This window comes from Zalophus californianus, chromosome 8, assembly GCF_009762305.2.
Source record: "Zalophus californianus isolate mZalCal1 chromosome 8, mZalCal1.pri.v2, whole genome shotgun sequence".
NCBI lineage: Eukaryota > Metazoa > Chordata > Mammalia > Carnivora > Otariidae > Zalophus > Zalophus californianus.
Genome location: NC_045602.1, coordinates 49838467 through 49857876, shown reverse-complemented (window position 1 = coordinate 49857876; position 19410 = coordinate 49838467). Strand labels below are relative to the sequence as shown.

Below are 19410 nucleotides of genomic sequence, written 5' to 3'. Positions count from 1 at the left end.
GGCCGGCTCGGCCAAGGGCCTAGGCTGGGAGGTCCGCGTGCCCCACCCCGCGCGGCCCGCCTCGCCCGCCCGGGCTGCAGAAGCGCCGGAGGGCGGGGGCCGCTAGCCCGAAGGGGGCAGCCGGGTCCTGGGAGGGCCGACGCGGGGCGGGGAGGTGCTGCAGGTGCAAAGGCGCGGCGGCCGAGCCGGGCCCTGCCCGCCACCCGCTCGCGGGCTGTCCGCTCCGTCCCCTCCCCCTCCGCGGGAACAACCACCCCCCCCCCATTCAAGCAGCCCCGGGCCGGGCGAAGGAGGCGGCGGGGCCGGCGGGGCCGGCGGGGCTCGGCGGGGCCGCACGTGCGCGCCCTCCCGGGCGGGGGAGTCCCCGGGCGAGCACGTGCCGCGGCGCGCGGGGGGCGGGGAGTCCCGCGGACGCCTTCATTGCTGCTGCTGCTGCCGCCGCGGCCGCCGCTGCCTCTTCCTTCCTCCTGCGCCGTCCCCTCCTCGGCCCCGGGCGGGGGGCTCCGCGCGCCGAGCTCGGCCCGGCCAGGCGCTCCGTGAGGCGGGCGCCCCAGGCGGCGGCGGCGGCCGCGACGGTGGTGGCGGCGGCAGCGCGGGCCGGGAAACTTTGCCCCTTTGTGCGCTCCGCCCCGGAGGCGGCGGGCAGGTCGGTGCAGTCGGTGCCTTTCCGGCTCCGGGGTGGGGGAGGGGCGGCGGGGAGGCGTGGGGGGGGGGGCCCGGCCCGGGGAGGGGGGAGGAGGAGACGGCCCGGGGGCCAGCCGGGGGGGCTGCTACTTTGTTGCGGGGGACGGGGCGGGGGTGCTACGGGTCACAGTGTAGCGGAGCCGGGCGGGGGCGGCGGGGCGGGGCGGGGGCTGCGGAGCCGCCAGAGCCGAGCGGCCGAGGCCCCAGAACAAAGGAGCCCGACGGCGGCGCGCGCGCGGCCCGGCCCGAGCTGGAGCGCGCCCCCCCTCCCCGCGCCCCCTCGGCGGAGCGGGCCCGCCCTCCCCCGTCTGGCCGGCGGGCGGGAGGGGGGGGCGCGGCAGGGCGGCCGGCGCGGGCTACCCCGGGCGCGCCCCCCGTCCAGGCCGCTTCCGTGCCGGGGGCGCTCGGGCAGCCCCGCCGAGTGAAGCTCTCAGCAAACTTTATTTTGAAAGCTCTGCTCCCTCGGGGAGGGCCCAGCGACCTCCAGTGAGGGGTGTGTGTGGGAATTTTGGTGAAACTCTCCCAAGCCCGTGGGGGTGGGGCAGAGGACAACTTTCTTAGAAATCTCACCTTGATCACCCCTTTAAATTCGTCGGGCAGGTTCCCTTAGCACCCCCATCGGGCGCGAGGCCTCCTCCCGCAGGCGGGGAGCGGGTGCTGGTGCGCCCCTGCCAGAGGTTCTGGGCAGGACTTTGTTTGAGCAAGCCCTTTCTCTTCCCCCATTTTTCTCTTTTTCCAGAAGCAGGAAGAGGTAACATGTGAAAGTTGTCCCTGAGCCTCGAGTGATGCGCTTCCCCTTTCTGTCTCTGTTTTAGGCAGCGCTGCCTCCTCCATCATCCTGCCCCCGGAGGACAAGTACCAGGAGAAACTCCTCACCCTGCCCAGCCCCCCACCACAGACCCACCTGCTCACCTCATGCCTGGGTCCAGGGTGGGTGAGGGTGAAGAACCCACCCAGCCAAGATGATCCTTTCTCTGGGGACCGCTGCTGGTGTCTTGTCCCAGATCCTGGGCCCCAGCAGATGGGAGAGTGGCCCCCAACTGAGCCCTATCAGACTGCTGCAGAGGAGGTGAAGAGGCGCCTATCCTGGAGACTGGAGCTACTTTCCTCCACCCTTGTGCACTCTCGACTGTTTTAGGAAAGAAGGACCTGGTGGGGGCCTTGACAGGCAGGCGGGAAGCTGGACCGTGGCTCTCCTCCGGCACCCTATGCCCCTACCTCTGGCAGCATCATGAGCCAGTTTCAGGTGCCCCTGGCAGTCCAGCCGGACCTGCCAGGCCTTTATGACTTCCTCAGGGCCAGGTGATGGTAGGGGGTTTCCAGGGGCCTGGGCTCCCCATGGCTGGGAGCGAACCCCAACTTCGAGGGGGTGGAGATGGGCGAAAGAAACGAAAACGGTGTGGTACCTGTGAGCCCTGTCGGCGGCTGGAAAACTGTGGGGCCTGCACCCAGCTGCACCAACCGCCGCACGCACCAGATCTGCAAGCTGCGAAAGTGTGAGGTGCTGAAGAAGAAAGTGGGGTTTCTCAAGGAGGTAAGCTGGCCCTTGCTTGGCCGCCCTGCCCTTTCCACGAAGCTGATGTACTCTCAGGGTCTTGTCAGATGCTGTTGGGCCCGTTCTTCCATTCTCATCCTTTCAGTCTAACTTTGAATGGGGCCATGGGTCGGAGCCGGCTTGCTCTCCTTTGCCGAGCTGACAGTTGGTAAGAGAGAAACCGGGGTAGCAGGGTTCTCCGGCTAGCACTCTCATCTCCGATGTTTGCATTTGATGCATCCAGCCTTATTTCTAGAAGTTTTTTGTCCTGCGTGAAGCCTCAGATGTACTTCCAGGTCACACCAATGCTTGGGTGACGTGGGGGAGTGATGGTGTCAAGTAAGGGGTGGAGATTGAGGGATTGGAAAGATTTGGGGTGACAGGGTGGTTTTATGCTGCCCTGATGGAATGGGATGTGTCTTTTCCTAAGCCTTTCCTTGGGCACCATCATTCTTCTCAGAAAGACAGCAGGAGTGCCAATTGGAACTGGGAGTTTGATGACAACCCACGATTTGGGTTCGCCTACTGGACTGAGGTACTTCTGGAGGTCAAAGGCTTTTCTTTATCTCTTGTATTCTCAGGACCTGGCTCAGTTCCTTGACATGTAGTTGGCACTCAGAGACTAGCTGAATGGATGAATGAATGAATGATGTGCTTTCGAGACACTGTCAAGCCCAGGAAAGAGTACTCCCTTTATTTGGAATAGGGGGATGGAGGCAGGAAAGGAGGAGCGGGGATGAGATGAAAGGGGGAAGTGGAGAGGTAGTGACCTGCACTGGCTATCTTTCCCTTCTATTCTGGTGGCGGGCTGCCAGCACGAGGTTGGTGGCAGCCTGGATAGCGGAGAGTTGGCAGAAGTAGGGACGAGCAAAGCTGAGCAGCTCGGGAGGAGCGTGGTAGCAGCTGAGGTCGCTGCAGGCAGCGGAAACTGGCGCTGGACAGAGCCGGCGGCCTGCGCGGTCTGCGGGGCTCCTCCGCTCTGCCACTGATTTGTCCAAGGGCTCAGACGCCTTGGGCCCCCCTCTCCGGGCCTGTCTTCTCCCCGGGGAAATGGAGGGGTTGTGCTTGATGGCCTTTGAAGCCCTTTCCAGCTGGGCTGGGAGCCGCTGTGCTTCTGAGGGCTAGGGCACCTGTGGCTTCCATGGGCTGGCGGCTGGCGCTCAGGATTTCTCTGACCGCTGAGCGCCCAGCTGTGCCGTGAGCTTGGTGGGGCTGTGGTCCCGTGGCTGGGAAGAAAGCTCCAAGTGTTGGGGGGCAGGGAAGTGGGTGTTGGTGGGATGTTTTTTGCTCCTTTTCACCTTCTCTTGTCCACTCCCTGTGGAAGCGGCCATGTCATGGCCCAGGACCACAGACTGTGCTCTATTTCCCGGGTCTCTGGTTAAAGCAGGCAGCTCCCCACCCCTGCCTGGGAGGACAGTGTCCAGCCCCTGTATGTTGCTGGTGTTGTGGGGAGTTGGCATCCTGCTGGCCCAGGGCCCTGTGGGTCATTTCTGAAAGTGGGGAGAAGAGCAGGGTAGGCTTCACTCCTGGGCATGAGATTGGTGTTTTGGTGTAAGGAAGACCTGCTCAGTCTACTTTTAAAGCTTGGTTCCATTGCTTGCTTCCTTCAGGTGTTTCACCAGCCCCTCCCCCCCCACTGCTCCCACCCCTTATGTTTCACTCCACTTCTCCCGTGATCAAAACCGAGGAGTAGGGGGGTTGATCTTTCTGAGCTGAATGTTCCTGGAACCAGCGGCCCTGGTGAGCCGTGTTTGAGCTTTTCTTAGAGCGGCACCAGTGTAGCATACCTGAGTGAAAGGGGCAGAGAGTGAGGCCAGGGTCCTGTCATCCTTGGGCATAAGCTGCCGGCCTGGGTTGCTTGGTGATCATGGGTAAGATACAGGGATCTGGCTTGGCTGAGGCTTAGAGACAGCCCTGCTGAGAGATCTGTGTCCCTGGGGACGTCGCCATGGCCAGCTGTCCCTCTAGGCCCCCAGGGTCTATGGCTGGTGGCCCGAGGTGTCCCAGGACAGAAGGTCTGCATACTGGCGTGTAGACCAAAGCTGGCCCACAACAGAGTTCTCCCAGTTTCTAGAGAAACAATGGAAGGGGACAATGGAGTGAGCTAACTTTTTTTGACCTGTTTTAAGGATAGGTCCTTTCTATTTGATGTTCAAAAGGTGCTTTCTTTTACCAAATGAAGGTGCTGGGAGAAAGTAGACCTATTTTTTTTAAGTCTTTACTTGGTAAAATACAAGATGGTAACTACTAGCTCTAGATCTACGACTTTCTTTTTTTATTGGTTTGTGAAAGCTGAAAGCATGGGAACCACTGTCCAGGCCACGCTGCATTTAATGAAACACATCTCTCGTGCCGTCACGGAGCTGAGAAATGCCCTGAGAGGCTCTGCTTGAGTGATGGAGCCCGAGAGCCAGCCCAGCATTTACCAGCCCCAGGGCCACTGCTGGGACCTTACACATTAGATCTGAGCAGCCTTGTAGCAGAGGGAATGTGTCCTGGGATTGGGGAGGTTGGGAAAGGGGGAGACATGTTACTGGCATCTGAGGCTGGTTTTTGGTTTGGGCTCAGGAATAGAACTCTGGAGTTGGGCCCTGATTCTTCAGGTGGGGCAAGACGCAGCATCCAGGAGTCTCTTGAGAACCATTCCACCTCCTTGTATCCCTCCCTGGCATTTCTTTTTCTAGGCACCTTTTCCTTCTACCCATCTCCACCTCCCCCTGCCTCCTTTGAGCTGTCTGCTGACAGCTGCCTTGTATCATTCTGTAAGGGGGGAATGTTATCTTGGGTTTCCCATCTTTCTTCCCTGCTCCTCACTCTTTTTTGCTGTGTGTGTGTGTGTGTGTGTGTGTGTGTGTGTGTGTGTGTGTGTGTGTGTGTGTGTGTGTGTGTGTGTGTGTGTGTGTGTGTGTGTGTGTGTGTGTAGGGGGAGGTGCCATGGAGCCCCTTCACTCAGAGAAGAAGTTCAGCGTTTTAAGACTGGCAATAGCTCGCAGGGACGGGCCCTCCCACCAGAGCCAGGTGACTGCCTCTCTGGGACTGAAAGTGAGGCCATCCACCTTGACGTGGTTCATTCCTGGACTGTGGTCTTCCTTCCTAATGGCAGGAAGGATTTAGATCCTAGGTTGATGTCTGAAGCTGTTAGTCTTCACATTCTTTTTACCTGAGTGGTGACTTGTAGCATAACGAAGATGCCTAATTAGAAAAGTAGGGTTTGGTGGGTGTGGAGACAAAGTAGGCCTCAGACCCCAAAGCAAGTACTGTACTGCTTACTGTTTTGAGCATTGGTTTCTCTTTCTCTCGTTTTTCTCCTTTTTTTTTTTTTTTTAAGTAGGCTCCATGCCTAGCATGGAGCCCAATGCAGGGCTTGAACTCAAAACTCTGAGATCAAGATCTGAGTTGAGATCAAGAGTCGACACTTAACTGACTGAGCCACCCAGTTTCTCATTTGTCAGATGGAGCATCCGTTTCTCATTTGTCAGATGGAGTGACCCTTCTCTGCGGGGTTGTTGTGAGGATTAATGGAGATTAAAATATGCATAATGTCTGGCACATAGTAGGTAATCAATAGACAGTGACACAACAGTCCTAGAACACCTAGAGAAGATGCCTGGGAGTGAACCCCAACTCTGAGTGATGGCAGTGGGTGAAAGACACGGAGACAGCGTGGTATCTTCATGCATAAACAATTGTGTATTAGTCTCTGAGTTGTAATTGTAGAGATATATAATACAAATTAAATGTTTATCTCAAGACATCTTGTAGCTTGCTCACAGAAGAACCATGGAGCCAGGCAAAAGGAGGGAGGAATTTGCAGCCTCCCTGCTAGGGGAGGAGGCTAGACACCCAGGGGTCAGGCACTGCTGAGGTCTTGGTCCTGACTGAGAAGTTGCTCGTGGGTGAAGGCAGTAAACACCTGATAGGCAGGGTAGGAGAATAAGTCTTAATGGAAAAAAACAAACAAACCCCTGCTTAGAGAAACATACGTGTAAGGTGGGAAGCTTGACTGAGAACATTGTGGGTGAAAAATGAAGAGAAATGGGAATATATATATATAGTGTGTGAGAACACTGTCTAGCCCTCAGCCAAGTGGATTCAGTGGCTCTCTCTACCAGTTTTGAGACAAGATACCTCAGAATTGGGGATCCCTCCACAGTATCAGAATACCTATGAATTCTTGCTTCGCCTGTCGGTAGTTCTGTGTTTCTGAAGACAGAGGTTGTGAGGAGGGGTGCTTTCAGGCTGGCGCCGGTTTGCACCAGCGAAGGGAGAATTGGTAAAAGAGAGGTGATCAGATCCTTCATAGAGGAAGGAACCCCATCTTAGCGTTTGGGAAGCCAGAGTGAAGGCTGGGCAAGAACAGGCATTTGCCACAGAATTTAGAAATTGTTTTTCAAAAGCAAACAGTTTTTAACCCCATGGCCACAGACTCTAAAAGGGAAGTTAGCAGGAGGGATAGGATTGCTCTCTAAAAAGGAAATGCTGACAGTACAGCCCTGAATGGTGCCCCAAGGAGGAAGGTGGTGGGACTCAGGGAGAACTGAGCCATCTGTGTGGCTACATGAGCTGCTGTTCAGTGAGCGCAGATGGTGGAAGGCCACGCTCCGTATGTGGAAAGGGACTGCGTGTCGCTGAAGGCAGATTCAGGGGTGGCCTGACCCCTGAAGAGGAGTGTCAGGAAGTCCAGCGGCCAGAATGTGCTGAGGCTGGTGGAAAATACTCAAGACAATAAATGTCTTTTATGTATTCCCAGGGCAAGAATGAGAAGGAAGAGTAGGCTTACAACTTTGGGCGCATAACGGGGGACAGAGAACAGCCCCTGGGGCCCTGTGCTGTTGGGAGGTGTGAACTTGGGGAAGACCCCAGCGGGTGTGCTTAGGAAAGGAGGGCCCGTCAGCTGCCTACACCTGAGCGTGAGCCCTTCGCTCGCTATGGGTCTGGAACCCCGTCACCATGCTCGCAGGGGTGACAATCTTTATGCAGTTATGGTGGTTGAAAGAGGGCTAAAAGACCGGAGACAGGCAAAAAGTCCCAATTTTTCAGAGAGATTTTGGAAATTTTAAGCACATAAGCTTGACATCAGTTTTCCATCTCTTTAGAGGAGGTTGTTAAAAAGGTAGTTTGTGAGACTAGAAAGGCAAGTGGTGAGCTCTGGTGAGGGGGGTGGTCCTTGTAACTCTTTATAAAGCAGCCCAGCCAAATGAATAGATCTGGATTTCTGCAAATAAATGATGGCATCTCCTGCAGCTTCTTGGACAGATCAGAGGGCCAGCTTTTTATTTAAAGTCATCCTGAAGAGAGGCCACTGGTATAACTGCCTGGTTCAATCTTTTTATCAACCGTGTGGATCAGGGATTCCACATTGCGATCCCCTGGGTTCCACTCCCAGGGATTCTGATTTAATTGGTCTGTGGTGAACCCAATTGGGCTGGGGCACCCCAGGTATATCTAATGTGTAGCTAGGGTGGAAATTCTCTGATGCAGATGAGAGACTGAGGTGATGAGTGCCGACCTGGGCTCTTCTAGTGCAGGTTGCTTGCTAGCCGTGAGTCTCAGAGTATCTGAATGGTTCATGACCATGCATCCTTCTTGCCTATCCGCGGACCAGCAGCATCGGCATTACCTGGGAGCTTGTTAGAACTGCAGAATCTTGGGCCCTACCTAGGACGTACTGAATCAGAATCTGTACTTCAACCAGATTCCCAGGTGATTTGTATGTCCATGAGAGTGTGAAGAGCTGATCTACAGCACTTGTGTGACTGAGAAAAGGGGGTGGAGCTTGGAGAAGGGGACAGAAGTAAGTCTGGATGAACAGGTAGAGAACTCCAGTTGCCAACAAGAATAAGGAAGATGACCCAATCCATTTCTTTTCTTTTCTTTCTTTTTTTAAGATTTATTTATTTATTTTAGAGAGCATGCATGCGCATGCACATACACAGGGTTGGGGGAGGGACAGAGGGAGAAGGAAAGAAGCTTCGGCAAACTCCGAGCTGAGCGTGGAGCCCCACGGACACGGGGCTCGATCTCACAACCCTGAGATCACAACCCGAGTAGAAACCAAGAGTCAGACGCTTCACCAGTTGAGCTACTCAGGCGGCCCCACCCCAACCCATTTCTTTACCCTGCAGGTCAGGGAGACATAACCTCTTGAGATTTGCTTCAGGTTTATTCTTGTTCTTCTGGAGCCCATTAGCTTCTAGTCTAGTGAGTTATCGATTAAAACCTCTTAAGAAACTTGTGGAACTTGTGTGTGTGTTTTGAGAGTAGTCAGGAAAGGGCTCCCAGAAGATGTCTGCTGGTAAAGTAGCCTGACTCAGGATCTTGGAGCCCATGAGAGTAGTAATTGGTGGTGGTTGTGAAGAGGAGGGGTATGTGTTTGTAGAACCTTGGGTCTTATGGGAGGGTTTGGAGACTTATGGAGGGGAAGGCATGTGTACCATCTTCCTAAGTTGTAGGTAGGGAGTAGGTGTGTCAGATCTGTGGGTGGGGTGGGGTGGTGATGGTGGTGGTGCAAGTATTAAGCTGAATGATAGAACAAGGGGCTAAGGAGATTGGGGTGGTCTGGAGTAGTGGGCCCCAGCCAAACTTGATGGAATTTAATCAGTAAATCCAGAGTCTTGTACTTGTTTAAAAAAAGAAAAAACTAATGCACAAGTAAGGAACCCTGGTTTCCTAGCAAGTAGGAAGAGCTGAAACTCTTAAAAGGGTTGTTGACAGCCTATCTCGAGATCTGTCAGAATGGTCACATGCAGGATAATTGAAGGAAACAGGGCTGTTCAACTTGGAAGTGAAGAATGCTAAGATGAGTCTTATGTGAAAGAGGGAGTCAGTTTCTATGTGTAGAGAAGTGTGCAGAACTTTTAGTAGTGGGTGGAAGTTATAAGCAGGGAGATTGAACCTATGTTAGAAAAAAGAATCGTCTAGGGGTGCCTGGCTGGCTCAGTCGGTGAGCATGCGACTCTTGATCTCGGGATTGTGAGTTCAAGCCCCCACTTTGGGTGTAAAGCTTACTTTAAAAGAAAAAATAATTGTCTAGCATTTACAGCTGTTCCAAAAATGAAGAGCCAGCCCTGAGAGGGAGTGTGTCTCCTGTGCCTGCACATGTCTGGGGAGAGGCTGGGTGTTGACTGGTAGGGACATTAGGAGGACATCCTCTATCAGGTGGGGGCTTCCACGCTTGGTGTCTTCTGCTGAGACTGTAAAGTATAACATCAGGTCTGTTTTCATATTACTTAGACAATTACATTGCAGAAGAAACGTCTCTCTTAGGCCATAAAAGTTTTTGGTCAAGTTCTAGATGATCTTAGACCTAGACCTAATCTCAGACCTATGTTGGAATAGAATCTGTGAATTTTCTGAAAATTTCTGCAAATGATAGGTGAAGGTGCAGGGGTGTGTTTTCTCAGGGGAGAGGGCCCATGGTCTTCAGCAGATTCTCAGTAGTATTCACGGCCTCCCCCAAATTTAAGAAATGTTTTCTATCTGAGCTGTCCAGTATGGTAGCCATTAGCCCTGTGTGGCTGTTTAAGTTTAAATTAATTAAAATGAAATAAAACCAAATTCAGTACCTCAGTTGCACCAGCTACCTTTCAGTTGCTCAGTATCCAGATGTGGCCAGTGCCTTGTGTATGGGACAGTGCAGATAGAGAACATTTCCATTACTATGAAAAGTTCTGTTGAATATGGAACTTCCCTGTGTGGTCTCTGAACCCTCACTGAAACCTGTATCTGGGTTGGGGAAATAGTTGTTTCTGTTGGCTGCTGTCAGAAGAATATTTTGGACTGGGATCCCTGTCCCCACCCCACCCCCAAGGTAAGCGGGGAGGGGTGTGGAGGGTGCTGGTGCTTTCCTAGGCTCTAACACACCCTGAAGCTCCTTGCCTCCCCTTGAAGGCATGGGCTGTGTTTTAATTACCTGCTATGGGGAAGGAATAAGGACAGGAATGAGGCCTGACTCCCCCCCCCCCAAAGGCTGTCTCTGAAGCTCGCTAGGGGGAAGTGGCCTCTCCCACCCCCAGTCTTGACCAGCAGCCTTCGTGAGCCTTGCCTGTGTTTGCATCTAGCCATGTTGTCTACTCTTTGCCTTGGGCCTCTCATTCTGGAGAAGGCATTGTGGGGACCGACTGGTTGAAAGACCACATCAGGGGTCTCAGGAGTTGTCACTAACCCCGTCCCCATCACTTCTTCACAGCTCCCTTGTGGATCGAAGGCGGGATGCTCAGGAAGAGAGGCACCCCTTCATCTCCCTTGAGCCCTACTTGGGCCTGGCCAGGCGCTCCTGGGGGAGTCGCTGGGGGCTGCAGGGGGCCTCTACCTGAGGGTGGCCGTGCAGGGTAGAGGCTGCTGCCACCTGCGGTGGACACACCCTCTGGGGCCTTGTCTCCTGTCGTTTGCGTAAGAAATCCGGTAACCTAAGTTTTTCTTAGTCTTTGAGGGAGAAGAGAAAGCTGGCAGCCCAGTTGTGGGGTGCCTGGCTGGCCTGCAGGTGACCGCAGGTCTGGGGGTTGCTTGCTGGCTCTTCCTCCGCCACCGGCTCTGACCCTGAAGCTCCCAGTCCAGTGTGCCCCACCTGCGCACTCCCAGCCGGGGAGCCTGCGGACAGAGGGTCTACCTGCCGCTGCTGGCAGGGCAGCACCTTGGGATCCTCCAAACGGAAGGGGAGTTGCACACGGAGTGGCTCGCTCTTGTCTCATCTTTTCCTCTATGGGTTGCTCTGCTCTTTAAGGGTATGCATCCATGCCCCCAGCAAGATGTGGGGCATTGGGAAGTCCTGGTGCTAGGACGAGGAAGAGAGGCACATTCCCTGAATGTTTCTTTGGTGCCAGGACGGCAGCGTCCTTGGTGCTGGGGGAGGGCTTTGGCTTCAGTGTCCCCGAGCAGGACGTCATCTGCTTTGACTTGGAGACCTGCGAGTCGCCTTCCCAGCCTCATTCAGCGAATCTCGCCTGGGACTGGCTGTGCGCAAGGCGCGCTCCGAGCCTCAGCGGCGGGGAAAGCGGAGGCGGCGCTTACTCGGTCCTTAATGAGCTCGCAGTCTGGGGAGGGAGACGAGCGTGGAAACAAATAATTACAGTACAGTCTGTCAGGGCTGTAAGGGAGGGGCGCCTCGAGGGCAGAGACCAGCCTTACTCACCATTGGGCCCAGTGGGGAAGGGAGAGGACATGTTCTGAGAGTTTCAGTGTAGCCATAGGTGAAGGTCATGAGGGGGCTTCCAGGAGGAAGGGGGCATCTCCCCTGAGTCTGAAGTGTGTGGAGATGCTTCTTGAACGCTCAGGGCTGGTGGCAGGGTGTGGAAAGATGCGAACAGACTGCAGGGGGCCACCCGAGGGTATTCCCAGATCCTCCAGGTGGTGGGGAAGACGCTTTGTGTGAATTGCTCTTGGAAGTCTTCCCTGGGCGCTGTCCCCAGGTTTCTAAACCACTCAGCATTCCTGTCCCACTTCTCAATGACCTCTTAAGGTCCCGTGTTGTTTGCTTGGATCCTGGGACATTTGGTGGCCCAAGGCTGTTGAATTTGGGGTGGGGAAGTAGACTGGAAGACTTTCTCACTAGCTTTGAGGACAGCATGCGGGGTATGGGCAGAGCTCCATCCCCTGCGCACTAGCCTGGGGGGCCCCAGGTGCATTCTGTTGGTGAGTTCGGAAGCAGGCGGGCCAGCCGAGTTGTTGGCAGGCTCTGACTACATTCCCTCGGACATTGCTGGGTGCCTGGGTTTAGTCATCTTCGCTGCGTCTCCAGGAGAAGCACCTTTTCTCCTCCTCCTCCTCCTCCTCCTCCTCCCTCCTCCTCCTCCTCCTCCTCCTCCTCCTCCTCCTCCTCCTTCTCCTTGTGATTGCTGTTGACACAGACTTCCGCTGCCAAAGCTAATTGTGAGGCCTGATCAGTGAATGAAGGCAAAGGCAGTTCCCATGACAACCGCAAAGAGTTTCAAATATAGGGGATGATGTGTGTGATGGGCTGCAATTACTTGGGTGGAAATTGATGCGTGGACACCGGGGACTTCAAACATAGGCTCTGAAGGTGGAGGGGGGTATTGGGTTTCTTTGGCAGGATCCTTTGTGTGATGGAGAGGGAAGGAGAGGAAGGTATGACTTCTCCCACAGTTGATTTCAGGTGCCTTCCGTGTGTGGTATGTTGGGCAAAACCCTGCAGGGGCTTTGGGAATGCACGACTCCAGCCATTCTGGTGGGGGAGGCAGGATACCCAGACAGACAAATAGCAGTACCGAGTGTCAGATGAGAAACGTTAGAAGTACTGTCAGCTGACAGAGGACTGGGGTAACCCTAGAAGGCTTCCTGGAGGAATCGGGTCCTTGAGCTGAGCTTTAAAGTAAAGCTTTGTGGGGAGTGACCTCATTCAGGACACAGCTGTGCGGAGAAGAGAAGTTTATCTTCTGCCAACGCTAGAAGAGGTAGGTTGATACGAAAATCCTAGAACTACACAGAGCAGCCCGACTGTATCAGTGCAAGTGAGGGGGTGGCAAGAGCCCTGCTCAGTCATCAACCTTAGGCAAGGTGCTTAGTCTCCCTGTAAATGGATTTCTGTATCTGTAGAATGGGTGTGAATAATTCCTATTTCACTGGTTTGTTTTGAGGATTAAATAAGATATGCTACGCCATGCTCCAAGTGTGGGGCCCTACATGGGGGTTGATGTTTGGTTGATGTTCCTGCACATGCTCCTGAATCTATGTCTGGATGTGTCCCCATCCCCTAGTCTTTGTATATCTGTCTGGTTTCCGGCCTGTGGGTACCCATGTTACTGAGGTTCTCAGTGTTGGGGTAATTTGTGTGTTCTGAGAGTGAGTGAATCCATCTGCCTCTCCTCAGTGGGGATGGCTGTGGCCCTATTCCTCTTTTGGAGTATGGTGGACTGGGGTCATGACAGAAAGTGGGGAGGGGCCCCTCAGCCCCCAGGGGTCACAAGTACCTCTGGGTCAGTCACTGAGAAGTCCAAAATGTTGAAAGAGAGGCCAGTAGAGATGGGAGAGGGTTGGTTGTGGGGCGTGGACAGTGTCTCTGCTAGGAGCATGTACCTCTGTGACTCCTTGGAGCCCTGACATTCCAGGTTCCTCAGGAAAGGGCAGGAGGCCCGTGTGGGACAGAGACGGGGGCAGGTAGACTGCCCTGGGGACCATAGGCTCTGGTGAGCCAGGACCTGTGGGTAGGGTAAGACTGAATTAGCAGTGGAGTTCCGGAGGGGGGGGGGGTCAGACAGTCAGGGTGGCTTCTGCAGGCTGTGGAGGAAGACGTGCTGGTTGAACGAGGCTAAGGCTCAGCTGTAGTTCAGTTCGAACAGGTCTGCCCTCTCCAGAGAGCAGGTGTCCCTCTGATCCTTGGGGACCTCAAAGAGAAGGTCAATCAGGAGAGTGGCCTCCATATTTCAGTGCCCAACCCCCTGCCTTTCCACCCTCCTTGCCTAGAAACTTAGCACAGCCTAGTCAAGTGGGGAAGACGGGGGGGCCCCCGCCCACATGGGGAAGACCGCCGTGTAAATAAATAACTGTGCCTGGTTGTGACCGGTGCTCTGGGAGAGGCTGTGAGCTGCGCTGTGAGGCCCCGGAGGAGCGGGGGGATGCCCGTGGGGGCTAGAGGAGCTGGGAGAGCAGCAGAGGGAGGGAACAGGCGGAGGAAGCCTAGCACCGGGCGGGGGGAGGGGAATCCAGTCAAGGAGCAGCTTCCCAAAGTCTCTGAGGCATGAAAAACGTTACTATTCTCAGACCCATAGCTTGAAGGGAAGTGGTTAGGTTCAAATGACCCTATCCCTTTTTGCATTTCCCTGGGGTTGGCAGAGAGCGAGGGGGGTGAGAGAACTGGAATGAACAAGGCCTAGATTGGAATTCTAGCTCACTCCTCACCAGCTGTGTGTTGCTGGGCAAGTGACTTAACATCTCTCGTCCGCTTCCCCATGAGAGGCAAGGTTGTGTGTGGAGTAAGTCAGGACGCTCAGTCAGATGCTTCTACAGCGTAACTGGCACAGGGCCTGGGACGCAGCAGGGGCTTGATAAACTGTGGCAGCCGCAGCGGCAACAGTGTTAACTGTTACTGTCCAAGCAGTGGGGGGGGGGGGGGGGGCGGCAGGGGTGCTGGGGACCAGAGTAAAGAGGGGACTTCTCTTGGCCTGGCCAAGGTAAGAGCTTTGGGGGTGCAGAAGCCGTTTCCCATCTTGAGCCATGGTGTAGGACCCTGCTCCTTGCCTTGCCTTGTTGCCTACCCTGGAGAGGAGCCAGCAGGGCTGCCCTTTGTCCCCAGGGGTGAGGCAGGTGTGGGCCCTAGTGCTTCTTGGAGTCTCCTCACCAGAGGCCAAGGCAGCTCCTCCCATTCTGAGTATTAGCTTGGGACCCCGTGGAGGGGGCAGCAACTGGGCAGGTCACTGAAACAGAGGCTCCCACACATCCTAACCAGTTCTACCAGTTACCTCTCCTCTGTGGCCTCAGCACCTTCATCTGTGAGATGAGAAGTAGCACATGGTGAGCTCCCCCTCGAAATTCAGAGTGATGGTGGCTTGCTCTGCTCGGTCATGTGGCAGGCGCCATGCTACCTTTCTTTGTAGAATACTCCTGACTGCGCAGGGCTTAGCTGGTGTTTGTAGTTCCATTCTACAGAAGAGCCAAGTGAGGCTAAGAGAGGTAAAGTAACATGACCATGGTGCTGCGGCTGGCTGGTGATGGAGCCAGAAACTCAACCAGACGTGCAAGCACCAGAGTCTGTGGCTGTCCCTTTCCAAGGAGGTAGAAACTTCGGGGGTATTCAGCTACAGGGAGGGGATAGGGTGCAGCAGGGTGTGCCCAGGAATGCCCAGGAAATGAAATCGAGGAGTGGTTTGTAAGACCTTCCTTTCCCCATTCTATTCTTTCCCCTCCTGCCATTCTTCTCTTCTTCTGGGTGTTGTAGCGTTCAAAGGCTCAGAGTCTGGGAAGTGGAGGCCAGACCTCTTGGGGTCTGGGTCACCTCTTGTCCTCAGCCTTTTCCAGGGATTGGGAGCCCTGAGGTCTGGGGGGCGCCGAGGACCTGGAGGGCCACCTTCTGTGGCCTTTCTAAGAGAGGAGGAAACATCCTAGTGGTGGTGGCGGAGGCTGTGTGGATAGGGTGGGGTGTGTTCAGGCATGAGGGATGAGCGATCTAGGGTGAGGTGTGGGTGTTTGTGTGTATGGGGAGGGCAAGGCTGACTTGGTGGGCTTCAAGCCGTCTGTTTTCCGAGGTGGGCGCAAGAGGGAGGGAGGAGCAGGACTGTGTGTCACGGTTAAGAGTCTGGTCTGTAGAGCCAGATGGATCTGGCTTGGAGTCCCACCCCTGCTGTGTTCCAGCTGTTGTCACCTTGGGTAAGTTCCTTTACTTGTCTCGCCTTGTTTCCTCATCTGCAAAAATGGGGTAAACGTTCATACTGCCAAGACTTTTTTTTTCTGTTTCTCCTTCTTGGAAGATGACGGAGGTTGTCACTCCTCCTGCTCTTATCCTAGCACCTGGCACTGTCCTCGCTGCTGCTAGGATGAGGCAGTATGCTGGTGTCCTGGGGTGACAGAGGGGCTGGAGGGGGAATCCCACCAGTCCCCCCCCCAGGTCGACCCCGGGCGCCGTCTGCCCTCTTTGACCCTGGAGATGCAGAGGACGCCCTGGGTATTACCTTCAGGGTCCCCTGCTCAGGAGGAAGCGGGGTGCCCCGGGATCCCCGGCCTGCCGGGGAGCGGCGACAGACCTGGGCCGCAGCCAGCGCAGCTCCGCGGCACCCTTGGCGGCGCCCCCGCCTCCCGGCTGGGCAGGTCCAGCACCCCCCGGCGGCCCTGCCCCCGCCGCCCGGCGGGCCACGGGGATTGGCTGGTGAGCGCGCCGCCCCCTCCACACCAGCCTCGCCGGCGGCGGGGAGGGGAGCCAAGCCGGCAGCTGGCCGCCGCCTCCTCTGCAGTGCCTCCCTCCGTGTGCTCCGGCGGGGATAATGGGAGGCCCGCCGGCCGATGCACCAGAGGAGGCCGGCCGAGGTAGAGCGGGCAGGGCGGGGGGAGACGAGGCCAGACAGGACGCAGGAGGAGGGGCAGTGCCCTCCTGGATCTCGGGAGGGTGGAAAAAGGAGAAATGAAAACAAAAACACAGGAAGGCGAATGAGCCCATCCACCAAGAGTCTGGGCGGCAGCTGGAGGCAGGAAGATGGTCCCTGCTATCCTTTCTTTCCGCGGCCCCCTCCCTCCTGTTCTCCTCCTTCCCCTGCAGTGGTGCTGGGGCTGTGCAGCCGAAGGACTTTGCTTCTTTCCTGGTGTCTGCCTGGCTCATCAGTCTTTCTGGCTTCTTTTGCAGGTGGAAATAAAGGCTGGTGAAGGAGCCGGGCCGTGGGGACAAGGGGCTGCTGTCAAGGTACCGTGTGTGTGTGCGCGCGCGCGCGCGCGTGCGTGTGCGCGTGTGTGGTGGGGGTGAAGTGTTTGACTGGATTGGATAAAAATAAAGGGTCTCCTCTGGTGATCCCTTAATCTCCCACTGTGTGTGTAGCAGCAGCTGAGGGGGAGGGGTGGCGGGGGTGTGGGCGACCAATGAATTCTCAGGCCTGTGTGGGTTTTGTTTGGATTCTTTTTTGCTTTCTCAGCTGGATGGTTTGGGTGCTGTTGGGATTGGGTTTGTTGAACTGTTTTTTTTTTTTTTTTTTTTTTTTTTTTTAAGACATGCAACCCACTCCCCACCCTTGCCTCTGGAAATCTCTAGAGAATGTCCCTGGTGCTGTTAGTTTGCATCCAACCTGCAGAAATCCCGGGGCGCCCTGGGGGGGGGGTGTTAAAGGGGGATGGGGGGATTGTGCTCCTGAGTCTGAAGCTGATAGGGTGTCATTAGTCATGCTGCTGTCACCATGGAGATGGCTGGAGAGGAGAGGAGGTGGTGGGGGTGAGGATATTTTGGGTAGGGTGGGGGCTGATGCAACATCATGACTGGGAATCCGTCGGGCGGCTGTTGTTACTCTGTGCAGCTTGGTGTCTGGGGGACTGGGAAGGGAATGTTACCAGGTGCGTGGGAAGCAGAGAAGGGGGCACTGTGATCGTCTGAGGGCTGGGACTGGGGTATTTGGGGCAAAGCAGGGCAGAATCTGGTGGGGTCTCAGCCATTACTAGGGAATACAGATGTTCCTCTCACGTTGGCAAGGACCAGGATCGGTAGGTTTCCTTGGGCTTTGCCCCTCTTTTCAGGGCTGGGGACCCGCTGAGTGTTTGGGATTACTCAGCAGTATCCTCTGCTGGCCCAGGGTGGGGAAAACAGAGCGGGAGGCAGCTTCATGTGGCTGCCTCTCAAGTTGAGAGCAGAGAGGCTGGGGAAGGAGTGTGGGGACTATCAGGGCAGGGGCAGGATGGGGGGAGGGAGCCTGTCCCTGCCCCTGCCTCAGCCCTACTTTCCCCTTTGGCCCTTGGAGCCCGTCGGGAGCTATGGGAATCAGGTGGCTTGGATAGCAGGTGGGCAAGCTGCTGAAGTCCCCAGAGGCTTTTAGACTTTGGTCCCTGGCAGTCCTTCTGCCGCTTCCTGGGAAAGCTGTGGGAAGCTCTGTGGAGGTGCTGGAAGTGGCACCCTGCCGCCTCACTGACTGGGTGGGGACGCTGGCGGGGAGGGACTCTGCTTCCCCACGTGGGATGGGGGCTCCTGGGCGAGGCGGCTGCTGGGTGGATCAGGAGCCGGGGTGGTTCCCTGGCCTCCTCCCAAGGAACTTGAGGCAAGGAAGTGCTTGGGGGAGGGCATGAATTTTGCTTCTGAAGCCCCGTTCTGGGGGAAGAAGAAGAGCCAGGTGGCATTAGCTCCCCTGGGGAGCTGGGCAGGCCTTGGTGAGCCTGGGAGCAGTGGGCGGCCCCTGAGGGAAGCAGAGGGTGGTTGATACTGGCGGTGCTGTGGGTGGGGAGGAGAGAGCTGTGAGCTCACTCGCTCCCTTCTCCAGAGCAGAACCCCCGGTTCCACCTCCACTTCCTTTCCTGGCCTCCCACTGCTGACTGGGGGAGCTGTAAGCAGTGTGTGTGCTGTGGGCACGGAGATCCTGCAGTGCACCTGTTCTGCCCCCCACCCTGGGGAGAACAGGACAAGGGGTTGAGCACAGATGGGCTCAGGGCGGAGGCAGCTCCCTCCCTCCGCTGTGTCTCCGGCCTTGTCAGCCAGAGCTTCCCTCTCTGCTGGAGGAAGGCCTGCTGGCAGGTTTGTTTACTCCCCAAAGCACCCCCCTCCTGCCTAGCGATGGCTTCTCTTCAGTTCTTTCCAAGCGTGTTCTCCGTTTCTCCCTGCCTGCGTTCTGCTGGCTCTGCAGTGCTGCTGGAAGCTCTCAGCCTGATACCTCAACCTTTGGTGTTGTGGGCATGCGGCAGAGGCTCCTTGAAAAAACAGAGGAAGCCTTCCAAGCACATCTTCCTCCTTCCCCCTTCTCAGCGTAGGGCCTGAGCCGGCTGTGCTTTTGAAGTTCCGTGATTGTGTCTGTGCTTGTTTTTATTGTTGAGTTGTCTGTCTGAGAATCCTAGCCTCCTCTTGGCCTGGCTTGGGCATTGCCAACAAGCGCTCAGATCTGACACTCCCCCGTCCCCGCCTGCCCCTCCCCCATTCCTGGTGCCACCTTTCCCTCACATGGAGTTTCCTTAGGTGGCCAATCAGGTGCCGTGTCCCACATACCCCGATGAGGCAGTGTTACCAGATCATCTTCCCTCAGCAGGTCATAGTGTAGGAAGATGTGTCTGGTACGTGAGCTCATTCTGAGATCAGGCCAAGACTCTGGGACACGGGACAAGGGGGCATCACTTGTCCCAGTCTGTGTTCCCACAGGATGGGTGCAAGATGGGTAAACCTCATGGGTGAGTGGTGTGCAGCACGCAGTGGGAATATGCTCATCTGCTGTGTGCAGTCCAGCCAGAGTTTCAGGCACATCCATGCTGTAGGGTTTGTGTAATGCCTAGCACAGGCACAGAGTTGAGTTTGATAAATGCAATTTGTCATTTTGCTGGCTAGTGTGTTATGTGTCTACCCATGATAGCCCAAGGAACATGCCATAGCACACACTGTTGCCACCGCCTCCTTCTTGGCAGCCTGGACAGGAGTGAGTGCCCAGTGCCGAGAGCTCCAGGCCACCCCTGCTTTCGGGCTCCCACGCTGCTCCCACGCTCTGCCCCATGGGAATCCTTGACTGGCTGAGGATGTCTGGAAACTATTTTGGGACTGTGCCCGGGATCTCTGCCTCCTGTCTCTCCTTTGGACCACT

General features: G+C 56.0%; 1 protein-coding gene across 1 annotated transcript in view; it reads left to right on the top strand.

The window, feature by feature from the left end:
* Positions 1-515: 515 nt before the first annotated feature.
* TET3 (tet methylcytosine dioxygenase 3) overlaps positions 516-19410 on the top strand; it is a 99063-nt gene continuing 80168 nt past the window's right edge. Inside the window, 5 exon segments of the mRNA XM_027622535.2 lie at positions 516-646; positions 1500-1970; positions 1973-2133; positions 2135-2218; positions 16503-16559. Of these exon segments, the coding sequence (XP_027478336.2) occupies positions 1916-1970; positions 1973-2133; positions 2135-2218; positions 16503-16559 (357 nt within the window). The 5' untranslated portion in view covers positions 516-646; positions 1500-1915.